The sequence below is a fragment of the Acyrthosiphon pisum genome, chromosome A1 (genome assembly GCF_005508785.2).
Source record: "Acyrthosiphon pisum isolate AL4f chromosome A1, pea_aphid_22Mar2018_4r6ur, whole genome shotgun sequence".
In the NCBI taxonomy this organism is placed as follows: Eukaryota; Metazoa; Arthropoda; class Insecta; order Hemiptera; family Aphididae; genus Acyrthosiphon; species Acyrthosiphon pisum.
The window spans coordinates 75,557,102-75,569,333 of NC_042494.1; the positions used below are offsets into that span (position 1 = coordinate 75,557,102).

At 29.5% G+C, this 12,232-nt stretch overlaps 2 protein-coding genes across 2 annotated transcripts; one reads left to right on the top strand and one right to left on the bottom strand.

Moving 5' to 3' along the window:
* Window positions 1–3,626: 3,626 nt before the first annotated feature.
* LOC115033759 (GPI mannosyltransferase 3-like) lies at window positions 3,627–6,524 on the bottom strand. Its single transcript, XM_029487542.1, has 3 exons — window positions 6,053–6,524; window positions 5,540–5,689; window positions 3,627–4,452 (listed from the first exon to the last, which is right to left on the bottom strand). The coding sequence occupies exons 2-3, from the start codon at window positions 5,617–5,619 to the stop codon at window positions 4,110–4,112; spliced, it is 423 nt and encodes a 140-aa protein (XP_029343402.1). The 5' UTR covers window positions 5,620–5,689; window positions 6,053–6,524; the 3' UTR covers window positions 3,627–4,109.
* A 171-nt stretch (window positions 6,525–6,695) lies between these two features.
* On the top strand, window positions 6,696–11,667 carry LOC100569301 (ATP-dependent RNA helicase DDX54). Its single transcript, XM_003243656.4, has 12 exons — window positions 6,696–6,838; window positions 6,950–7,129; window positions 7,206–7,379; window positions 8,151–8,359; window positions 8,427–8,573; window positions 8,879–9,047; window positions 9,225–9,435; window positions 9,517–9,746; window positions 9,844–10,044; window positions 10,248–10,570; window positions 10,642–10,937; window positions 11,194–11,667. The coding sequence occupies exons 2-12, from the start codon at window positions 6,959–6,961 to the stop codon at window positions 11,394–11,396; spliced, it is 2,334 nt and encodes a 777-aa protein (XP_003243704.1). The 5' UTR covers window positions 6,696–6,838; window positions 6,950–6,958; the 3' UTR covers window positions 11,397–11,667.
* The last annotated feature ends 565 nt before the right edge of the window (window positions 11,668–12,232 follow it).

Genomic DNA, 12,232 nt, shown 5'->3' on the forward strand with positions numbered 1-12,232 from the left:
AACGCTATGTCCTAATTGAATCCGGGCGATGCGTGGAGACGAGGAGTGCGTGAGATTTCTATTCTGATTACTGACCATGTAGTGCGGCGTGCGACGATCACTGAACTAAAAACATATTGTAACACGTATATTAATCGAAATAGGATCCTGATAGGTAGGAAGTCGTCAAATTATTATCATAGATATTAAAGAATGGATACGGGATAGGCCATAGCCCATGGCCCATGGCTATAATAGCACTATTGAGGGAAGCATACCGGAATGGGGAAGATAGAAAGACTATTTTTATCATTGCCTCTCATTCTATCGGAGGTCTCATCATAATATAAATATATATATAATATACATAATATACGTATAATCTCAGATCATAATATAATATATTAATATTTAGATCATATAGTATAAAATGATCTAATAGCGTATAATACATCAATTTATTTGTGATAAGACCACCATAATTTCATGTTCGTTCCCGTATGATAATCATAATTTTATTAATATAGCCTATCCATTCTATAATAGTATAAAATCTATGCATATTATACATTCAGACTTCCGAGTTCAATAGGAAAAACATGCAATTTATAATGTACCCAATGGCGCAACTATGGCTACAATTTTTTTTTTTTTTTGGGGGGGGGGGTGCTGTAGCCCTCACCTGATATTACATAAAAAGTAACCCGTGGGGCGATGCCACCACGCCTCCATACATATTCACATAAGAATATAAAAAATTTTACAAAAAAAAAATATTTATTTACTCAAATTTAATTTTTCAAAATAACAGTATACTCGTATACTATATCTATGGTAATCAAAATAAAAATTCCCGGACTACAATATTAGTTTTTATTACCCACAAATACGTAATAAAAATTATTGAACAAATATTTTTTAAACGTTATAATTAATGTAAATATCACATTAATAACATTTAATTACAAATATATACTTATACGTATTAACTATACCTACATATTAAATATCAATGAAAAAATTAAAAATCAAGTAGATATTTAAGAAAAATTATATTAAAAAACAAATCTATGTTCAAAGTTTAAATATATAGGTAGATAGATAGGTAGTATAGGTACCTAACCTATATTAAATACAATTTAACTTAGGTATTTCTTAATATTTATATTATAATTTTCAGGCGTTAACAATAATAATATTTTTTATATTAAGTATTATAATATATCCCCAAAATAAAATATTATATTTCCTAATAATATTTTGACAATAAGCAAAATGTCAATATTAATAATAATTATTATTATAAGAAGTCGATTTTACAAGTTTTATTTATAGATACAAATAATTATCAAATAAATAATCAATGAATGTAGGTACCTAGTAGGTACCTAATTTTTTTTAAATACTTTTAACATAATATCATTGATTATAAATACTAGTATTTATAATCAATGATAATATGTTGCTTAAAATCATGATATAAAACAAAATAATATTATTGTTAATTTTTGAAAATTATTTATTATATTTTAATTTTTTTAATGAAAAGTAGGTATACTATACTACCAATAAGTATAATATAGTTGTAATTAAATATTAATAATATGATAATTATTATACTAATTAGCTTTTAAAAAATAATTGATCAATCAATTTCATGTACCTACCTAGTAGTCAATAACATTGTAGTCTGGGGGTTATTTTTCCTAGGTTCAGGGATTTTTATTTTACAATTTACTGTTTCTATACTTAAGTTTAGTGCATATTCATTAAAATTATGTAGAATAATGTTACCAATAAACCGACATAAATCGTTTTGTTCAAACAAATACAGACATATTATACAGCTAATGATATTTACCATATTTATCATAGACTATAGGCAATATAAAATAATTGTAAGGTTTAAAAACAAATTAGATAATTACATTTCCCCCTAATATTACTCTAATATCAAAACTAACAGCACACTATTAAAACTAGTGAATAAACATTTTCCATGTCTCAGGTGTGTAAAATGGAGACACAAACGCATGGGTAGCGTACTCTTAATGTTAAAAATCAAATCGGAATGCATATGGCGGCTCCCGTATAGAGACATTTTACATTATAATATGTGAGAATTATACGTTATAAGCATTCCATATTTCCATGTATTTAGTTCAGTGGCGACGATAGATCCGGCATTTGTTTACTCCGTCTGATGAGGATGATTGAAATGTTAATAAATTAAACACCAAGTACAATAACCAAAAGAATAGCAAAATTCTTACGTAGATGTTTTCGAGAAGTATTAAAAAAAAAAAAGACAATACAAATTATTTTAAATTGTTTTTGACAGTACTGTAGGTCGGAGTTGAGATTTTGAATTAAAATATTTTTTTGTCGAACCACATCGTCATTTTCAAACAGCCTTACTTTCAGCTTTAAAATTTGATTTTCGAGTTCTATGATTTCCATATCAGACGCCGTTCGCTCCGGATACATTACTGATACAGCGTTAGTTTAGCGACGACAAAAAAAAGTAAAAACAATCGTTCACCGTACGAAGACTCATTAGACACTGAATAACGATTAAGTATTTAACTATTTAAGTATTAACAGGTATCTCGGACCCTGGTAGTGGTATCTGTGTATTCGTTAATATAGTATATGTACATATTATAAAAATGCGTACTTAAAATTATATTTCTTTTACTCGTGTTGCATTGTGCAACATGCGAATATGCGAATAATGACTATGCACTAAACTAAATACTGGTAACCAATAGCCCTACATAACTAAAAAAAGAGGTATGATCACAACTACTTAGTGATACGCATACCACCCTTGCCACGTCAATCACTTAGTTCTCCGCTTCTGTAATATCCTATTGACATTTGACATTACCGACCAATGAAATGCAGATAACTACGAGCAATGGTTTTGTGTGTAGAATAGTAGGGAGATGCGCAAACGGGACAAAAACTGGTTTTTTTGTAATCATACCTATTTATTTAGTCATCACAGATTTCTATATAGTAAAATATATAGTGTATTATAGAAGTCTGTGTTAGCCATGTACTCATGTAGCATTTTATAGTACTCTAGTAGCGAGTTTCGACAACAAGCAGTGGCATATTGAGGAATTGTTCAAGGGAAGGGATATGGGATTGAATCACGTACACGGAAGGGGGGGGCTTTCCCCCACACACCCACCGGCCACCTTCCAAAGTGTTCGATACTTCCCTACTATAATATATGCTTCGATAAATAAATATTCAAATCCAAAACAAAAACTGTACCTATAGTAATTAGCAGTGGTCCTCAAACTTTTTAGTTTGTGGAGCCCTTACCCAAGTTGTTAAGACAATTCTACGGAAACCCAAAATGTGCTTGTTAATTTGTTTTTTTTTTTAATACTTATAATATTAAATATTATAATCATTAACAATAAAAGCAAAAATATAACCTTCAACCAACTCACGTCTCGCATCGTTTCCGTCTTTTTTACGAAACAAAAAATGTTTATTATTTTTTTTTTTAATATCATAGGTGCAAATAGCTGGGGGGCTAGGTGCTCATATTGATGTTAAAAATGGTACCTCCCCCTCTAACATTGTAATGAACTTCCGCCTATTATTAATAAAATAAACATGATAATTGATAATCCAAATAATATTATTTTATTTTAATTTAATTAAGATATTATTATATTCATGCCCCTAGATTTTCAGATCGCGGAAGGCGAAACACAGTAGTTTAGCCCTTGCTCCACCAAACACTGTGAAAGATAAAAATAAATGTAAAATTGTAAACACAAAATGTTTACAGCTATGCACATGATTATGCATCGTTGACACTGTAATTTTACTGTATATTTTAGATAATATAAAAGTAATTTAACTAAAAAAAAAAAAATACAACAAGTATTAATACTGAAAATTTTAAATCATTTTAATACTTAACATGATAACTTAACAATATATGATTAAAAACAAAATTAAACATTTATTGGTAGGTAACAGGTATTCAACATGATTTAATAATTTTCAATTAATGTATATAAACTTCAATATTCTTTTATATAACAAAACCAAAATGTAAAAAAAAGTTAATAAAAATATAATAAAACCTTCAACATTCTATTTTACCTAAAACGACCTTCAAAATAATTATATTGATCAGGGTATTCAATACATGAAAACACATTTATGTACCGTCCAATTCTCGTAGATGGAAAATCGGTGTGAAACATTGACAAAACATTCTTGTATTTTCCTTTAGTTAAAAATGCATGTAGTGTGTTTGATAGTACCTCAAACATAACTATGTGTGTTGGTAAATTGTTATTACTTTGAGCGGAATACGACTCATCAAGCCACTTATTTGGGTTTTCAAAAAATATATCAGCTTCATCAGTATAATTTGAAATGCCGTTTAGGTTTGGCTCACATGTTAAAATCCTTGCAGATATATTCAAATGAAGATGACTGTAAAGTGGAGTTGAGTGACATGGCATTAGAAATAATAAAGTTGAATTTTGGGGTATCTTAGCTAAATATGGCATAACTCTGGTAGACCCTATTTGATGGTACCGCCCCAAATAAATCAATACTATCATATTTAATATGACCGTAAAGGTTCCTAATTTTATAAACTTATTACAAACTATAGAAATTTGTTGAGATGTAATGAAAAATATCATAGGAAACAATGGTAGTAGAAATCTTTGTTCTTTATGAGCAATCATACTTAACACTGACAAAGACCAAAATACTGTGATTATCAACTTGGAATCAATATCATTAAGATTAATGTGTTTTATTTTTTTGATAAAACAATAAATGAATATAAAAAATATAGGTCCCAACACTGGTGGTAATCCACTGACAAAGTACCAATACCAATGTTCAACAGAATAATGAGCATTGACTTTTTTTATAATATTATAATACAAAAAATTCCATTGTGTAACAACAAAAGAACCATGAAAGTATGTATCTAATGTTATAGAAAGCATAAGTGACGTCAAACCAATACAAATATACCTTGCTAGGTTATTTAGAGTGTACCGTTTATGAGCAAAAAAATCAAATGCAATTAATGGTAGCCACACTATTATTGCTGTTGGGCGCATAACACAAACAAGAGCAACTATCCATAAAAATTTTACGTCTTTATTCCTCAATGACCAAGGGTAATAATACAAGGCAATTGTTGTCATGTTGGTTTCCAATGTGTTAACTAAGGTACGCGTCGAACAATATGCCAAAAACGGACTTGACATATAACAAACGACTGGCCAAAATACATTTGAACATTTAGAGTGTTTTGTATCAGGACACAAAACAGTAATCCGAGAATGTTGAAAAGAGTGTTTGTAGAAACCGTGGACTCCATATTAAAAATTGTAATGTATCCAGGGAGAAAAATTTTAAAATTTTATATACTATTACAATCCATGAAATGGATAAGTAACTTCTTACACCGACAATCCACTCCCAAGTGCGATATCCAAAACCAAAAGTAATATAATGCGCTATCTCTAAAGACTGCCAGTATTCATCTGGGACATACCATGAACGAATTATATATAGATGGAACAATCTTATAGTCAATAATGATGCACAAACAGTCAACGATGTTGGATATTTCATGTTTCAACAATGGACGATTGCACATTTATGTATCTTCTTAATTTCTCTTCTTTTTTTTTTGATTATCAGTCTGAAAAATACATAATATAAGTAATTTATTAATTAATAATAAATTATGACATGGATAAGTTAAAGGCTAGTTTACTTAAATATTTTACAGACTTAAAACAATCTGTCTTCAAAAAAATGCAAAATGAAATGTTACTATTTCAAAGGCCGTCAAGAAGTTCAAGATAAGACAAACGTTCAAATCGTTTATATGAGTGTCTGGTTAAGTTTTTAAGTTCTTAATATACCAATTATATAAAAATTTATATTAAGTACTACCTATGGCTATGAGGTGCCTAATTGGAAAATATAACGTAACAAATACTACATATAAATTACATAAACATTAAATTTAAACTGTTAATTGATTTAATGAGACTTATACCTGTGGTTTTATAAATTATTATTATTCAATAAGTACTCGCATAATTGCATTTTTCATTTAACAAGTTTTACTGTTTAATACTGCTAGCAATGCTGTTGTAGTGCTGTAGCAATTCAAAAATCAAAATCTTATCTTATCTATCGTGTTAAATTTTACTTGTGTCTTGAGCATAGACCTATAAAGAGTAAAGACCTATATTAATAAGTCTATGGTCTTGAGCACGACTTTAAATTGTTCTATGGTGATGCCATCGGCATTCTCTTCTTTTTAATTTTTTCTATTAGATTTTATCAAGAAGAATAGAATAAATTATTAATTATACAATAATAAAACAATGTTTATGAATTATACACATGTACACATGTACGAACTATGAATAGGTAATTAATCAAGTTAGAAAATGTACCAACTACCAAGAGTCATGGTTTTAAAAATGAATATATTTTTCAAAAAACCGAAAAAACATGTAATGAAAGTATACACTATACATTATCTCAGTGTGGCCCATAAATATGGCCGATGACTGATAACAGATAGATATTAGATAACTCCGATCAATTTATCAATAGACAACACGATTAAAGATAGTACTATCTATAGCCGTGATAGACAATAACATTATTATCAATTGGCACGTGGTTTTAACTTTTAGAAACAATATATTTTATTATTTAATATTTATCTAATTATTAATTTAACAGTTTACTACTTATTTTGCATTGTATCGAGTATTTGAGCCAAAAGGATTTCTGAGTTTCGTAGCTTTTTAATTATTTCTTTATTCAAGTGAGTTTATGAGCTTAATTTATTTATTTAATTCATCTATTCCGTGGTTTAACGTTGTACTTAGGTAATTACTATTTATTGTTTATAATGTGCATTTTCATTTGAATGTAGATTGGAAAAATGGACGAAGAAACGTTAATTGGCTTTAATGATATAGCCACATTAAAACCAGAGGTCAAACAAAAAACTGGCAAAAGATCGGGAGGTTTCCAAGCCATGGGATTGAGTTTCCCTGTACTAAAAGGAGTTCTTAAAAGGGGTTACAAAGTTCCCACTCCTATACAGAGAAAAGTAAGGCCAGACCTAAAACTATGTTTTTCTTGACATTGTTTGATTATATTTTCTCCTTTTTGGCATTATTTTTCAGACAATCCCTATTGCTTTGGAGAACCGTGATGTTGTAGCTATGGCTCGCACCGGTAGTGGAAAAACTGCTTGTTTTTTGATACCAATGTTCGAAAAATTGACTCAGCACACTGTAAATGGCCATAGAGGAATACGCGCTTTAATTTTATCACCAACTCGAGAACTTGCGGTTCAGGTAATATTTTATGGATTTATAAATGTCATTTCTGAGCAATGCAATGTCTTAAAATCCTTAATATTCATCACACATAGAAAACATTATAAAAATTGTTATGCTGCTGTGAACTAACCAATCCGACTACATTCATAGTCTTGTATGTGTATTTTATATTATATTAATCAGGATTGGAAGCTATTAGGGTTAACTTGATAGTTTCTAATATTATTATTTAAAATAAGTCATAATGTTATTATGGGAACCATTGTTCCATTAACATTTAATCATATACAATTAATCAATGTTGTATATCGAGTAACTTAATGTTTATTAAATTAATTAGTAACTACCTTATTAAATAATACATTACCCTCAGTTGCCAAAAAATGAATTAATATAATAATATATTTGGCTAAATACCTATTATTATTATTTTTCTTAATAAATTATGACTAATCTAACTATCTATAGTCTATTCTCTGTTCCAAATGAGATTAGTACCAGGCAGCGACCAGTTTTTGTTTGAAACGGTCAGGTCCCGTCCCCATTACATTGATCGCATTATGTTCTGTCACGTGACGAAGCCACGTCTATGCGTACTACTTGGCCACAAGGTACTGATCTCATTTGGAACAGAGTATAAGTAATGTAGCCTGTAGGATAGTTCTTGTAAGTTCAAAATATATTTATGGTATATTGTATTAAATAAATAAAAAAAGACAAATCTTATTAATTTAAGTTATCATTTATAAAAGTATTATTTATATTGTGAATATAATTTGATTTCAGACATTGAAGTTTTTAAAAGAAATAGGAAAGTTTACTAATTTGAAATCGGCCGTGATATTAGGAGGTGATCCAATGGAAGCCCAGTTTAGCACAATGCACAGTGCTCCAGATATTGTTGTAGCAACTCCAGGTCGATTTTTACATTTATGTGTAGAAATGTCTCTGAAGTTGCCTTATATTCAATATGTTGTTTTTGATGAAGCAGATAGGTAAGGTTTTTTTTATTAAACTGATTTACTATATTATATTTTACAACCAATATATGTTGTTTTGTAGGCTTTTTGAAATGGGTTTTGGTGAACAATTAACAGAAATTATTGCTCGTCTACCAGAGACTCGACAAACGTTGCTTTTTTCGGCTACTTTGCCAAAAGTTTTAGTTCAATTTGCTCGAGCAGGACTTTCTGATCCCGTTCTTATAAGGTTAGATCTATATTATAATTGTTCTTAGTGTAATTTTGATGAAAATATAATTTTTATTTAACTCTTACCTTTTTAATATAGTTTATACTACACTCTATTCACGTTTAGAAGCAACCCAGGCCGCCGACTAATGCGCATGGGCGTGGATCTCTTAGCTCACTTTTGTCCTAATAAATTGTCATTATCATTAAAGTGGGGAGATCGGTTGGGAGTGACCTGTCTGCCACCGACGAAAACTGATCGCTTCTAAACGTGAATAGAGTATAAATATCCTAAATATTAGTCTTGAATATTTTAAACTTTAGATTAGATGTTGAATCAAAAATACCCGATACACTAGGACTAGGATTTTTGAATGTGCGACCCGAAGAACGAGATGGTGCTCTATTATGTCTCCTGAAATATGTTGTCAAACCAGATTCTATGACTATAATTTTTGCTCCGACCAAACATCATGTTGATTTTATTCATTTAGTAAGTTTTCTTCAAAAATAGTTTCAATATACATTTTGTACCTATTATCATTGATTATAAATACTAAGTACTAGTATTTATAATCAATACTATTTATCTATTGGATCTTACAAAATCTATGTGGTATACTCTTAAACCTATTTCATAAATTAGATTTTATGTACATGTTTATTTTAGCTTCTGGATTTTCAAGATATACCAAATACATTCATATACTCTGATTTGGATCCAACGGCCAGGAAAATAAATGCTAGTAAATTTCAAACAGGCAGTGTGAAAACTCTCATAACAACTGACATAGCTGCGCGTGGTATTGATATTCCACAGTTGGATACAGTTATCAACTACACATTTCCAGCAAAGTCTAAATTGTTCGTGCACAGAGTTGGTAAGTAAATACCTATTAGATATAAAATATATATTATTTTTTTATCGTACTCAAAAACTATTGTCTATTATTATTCTATAGGACGGTGTGCTAGAGCTGGAAAAGTTGGTCAAGCATATAGTTTAGTGACACGTGATGAAATGTGTTACTTATTAGATCTACATTTGTTCTTGGGCCGTCCATTTAGTCCTGTGCTCGAAACACCAAAGTCCGATGATGATACTGATGGCCTTTTTGGTATAGTACCTCAGCTGTTATTGGAAGAAGAACTAGGACAGTTGACAAGTTGGTATACATCATCCATTGATGTGGTAAGTTTAATGTTTTGCATATGTAATCAAAGGACATATTATTATTTCTTTTATTGTATAGTTTATATGTTATGTATAATGTTATGTATTGTTCTAGATAAATTCTCTGAAAACTTGTACAAATGGTTATAAAAACTATATCAAGTCTAGGCCAGGGGCGTCTGTTGATAGTGTCCGTAGAGCTAAGAAAATAAACCTATCAGTTATTGCAGAGCATCCAATGTTTCAGAAAATAATTGCAGCAGATATGGGACGTATTGATTTTGTTAGCCGTATTAAAAACTTTAGACCAGAAACCGTAAGTCATTGTTAGCATAGTAATGGTGCACAATAAGAGGGAATAAGTTAATAAAGTTAAAATTCACTAAATTAATTCAACTTTAATATTTTAATTATTTCTGTAGAAATGTTCTATTTAGGCAAAGATACATCTATTTAAATCACTATTAAATACCAACTAAGTGTCGTAATACCTAATTTAAATATTATATTATTTTATAGACAGTGTTTGAAATGGGTCAGTCTACAAACTCAATACCATTACTTCAGATGAAATTGTTAAGAGAAAGAAATATGCCCAGCGTTATTAACTATCATCGGAAAAAGCGTGAACAACTTGATGATTCTGAAGGGGTGCGGTTGAAAAAAGTTGATTTGCCATCGAGTGATCAAACTGAGATTAGTGAAACATTTAATGATATTATCACACAAAGACCTCGCGTAACTGGTCAAAAAAAGAGAAAAAATCTAAAAAAAACAAAACAAACAGTTAAGTCTGAACATTTTATACCATACCAACCAGCTGATTGTTATACAGAAGAGGGGTAAGTGAATGAAAATATATAAAATTAATAACCATTTTAAACACTTGGTCTTACACATTGTATTATTTCAGTTTGGCTGTTGATAACTTGAAATCAAGTGAAGGAATATTGGATTTGATGGGAGATTCGGAACAGTCACTAGCTAAACAAAATTCGAATAAACGTAAATGGGATCCAGTGAGTCATAAATATGTAACTGCACAGAGTCTTGAGAAAAATCAAGTGAAAAAAATCAAATCTGAGTCTGGGCATTGGATACCAATTACATACAAAAGTGATAGGTATGAAAAATGGCAGGAGAAATCAAAATTGAAGAACTCTGCAGCTGAAGGAAATAACGAAGAAGATGAAAAGAAAATAGCACCTTGTAAGTACAGTATAAATGTAATATTTTTGGAAGCCATAATCATTAAATTCCTATCCATTCATACTTCATATCTTAACCAGTTAACCATAGTTATTGAGATTGCCAGGTGAAGAATGGTCCATAATCTCATTAGAAAACTAATTAAAGATGCTCTGGCTTTGGAATATTTTAAAATTCAACATATTTTTATGATTATTATCATATTATTTATCAACAAGTACTTTAATTCTGTACACTTTGCGTTTTTTCATTTTAGTGTTCCGATTTAAATTAGACACTCGTTGGGGACGTCACAATGCTAAATTGCGTGAACAACAATCTGAAAGCCGTCTGAAATTGGACACTAAACACATACTGAAACAGAGAATAATTAAAGAGCACCGTAGAAAGAAGAATGGCAGGAAACCTGTTAAAAAAGATAAAATTCGCAAGAAGAGTGCTAAATTTAATAAAATTTAACTGTGTAAAATCATTGTTTAGGTATAATTACATATTATTATAAAAAAAATTAATATTAATTATAGTAAACGAATTGTCATTTCAAACTTTCATGACCTCTCGTTATTACAACAACAACACTGTATATGAATACAGAATAACTATTTTTAGCACAATCGAGATTAACTGTCTACCTAGAAAGCAATGTGTATAAAAATAACTGCGGATTGGTGTTTGAGTGCCTAATATATGTTTATATTCCAATAAAATTATTATATTATTTTATATTGTATCACAATTTAGTTTTTTATACGGAGGAAGATGAGACCAGACAACTTTTACGGTGTAAGAGGTGTGATAATCGGAAAAAAAAATCTCGGATAAAAAGTTCAGAGTTCTTGTACAATTCTACAGTTCTAGTGGTTGTACTTTGTATTTTAATGTGTAATGTATAAAATTATTGTAATTAGTACATACATATTTTGTTATCTACCACAATAACTTAGGATCTTTTGACCCTATACCTATTTGGTATTTTGGTCATAATGTAAGAAAGAGGTGTGATTAAAATATTATATTGTTAAATGTTAATTGCACTATTATAATATTAATGTAAGTACTATTGTATTTATTATTTTAGACTTTAAATTAATTGAATTTTTCCTAGTGTGGGATTCTTAGTCAAAACATAAGACAGAGGTGTGATTGAATATATACTATTACAAGGATAGCGGATAGGTATTACTTCACACATTTTTCATAATAATTAGTTATAAGTAGGTACCTTAGGGTGACCCTTAGCTTACTCTTGTACATTTTTTTTTTAATCGTACAGTTTACAGCACCCACCCATTTTT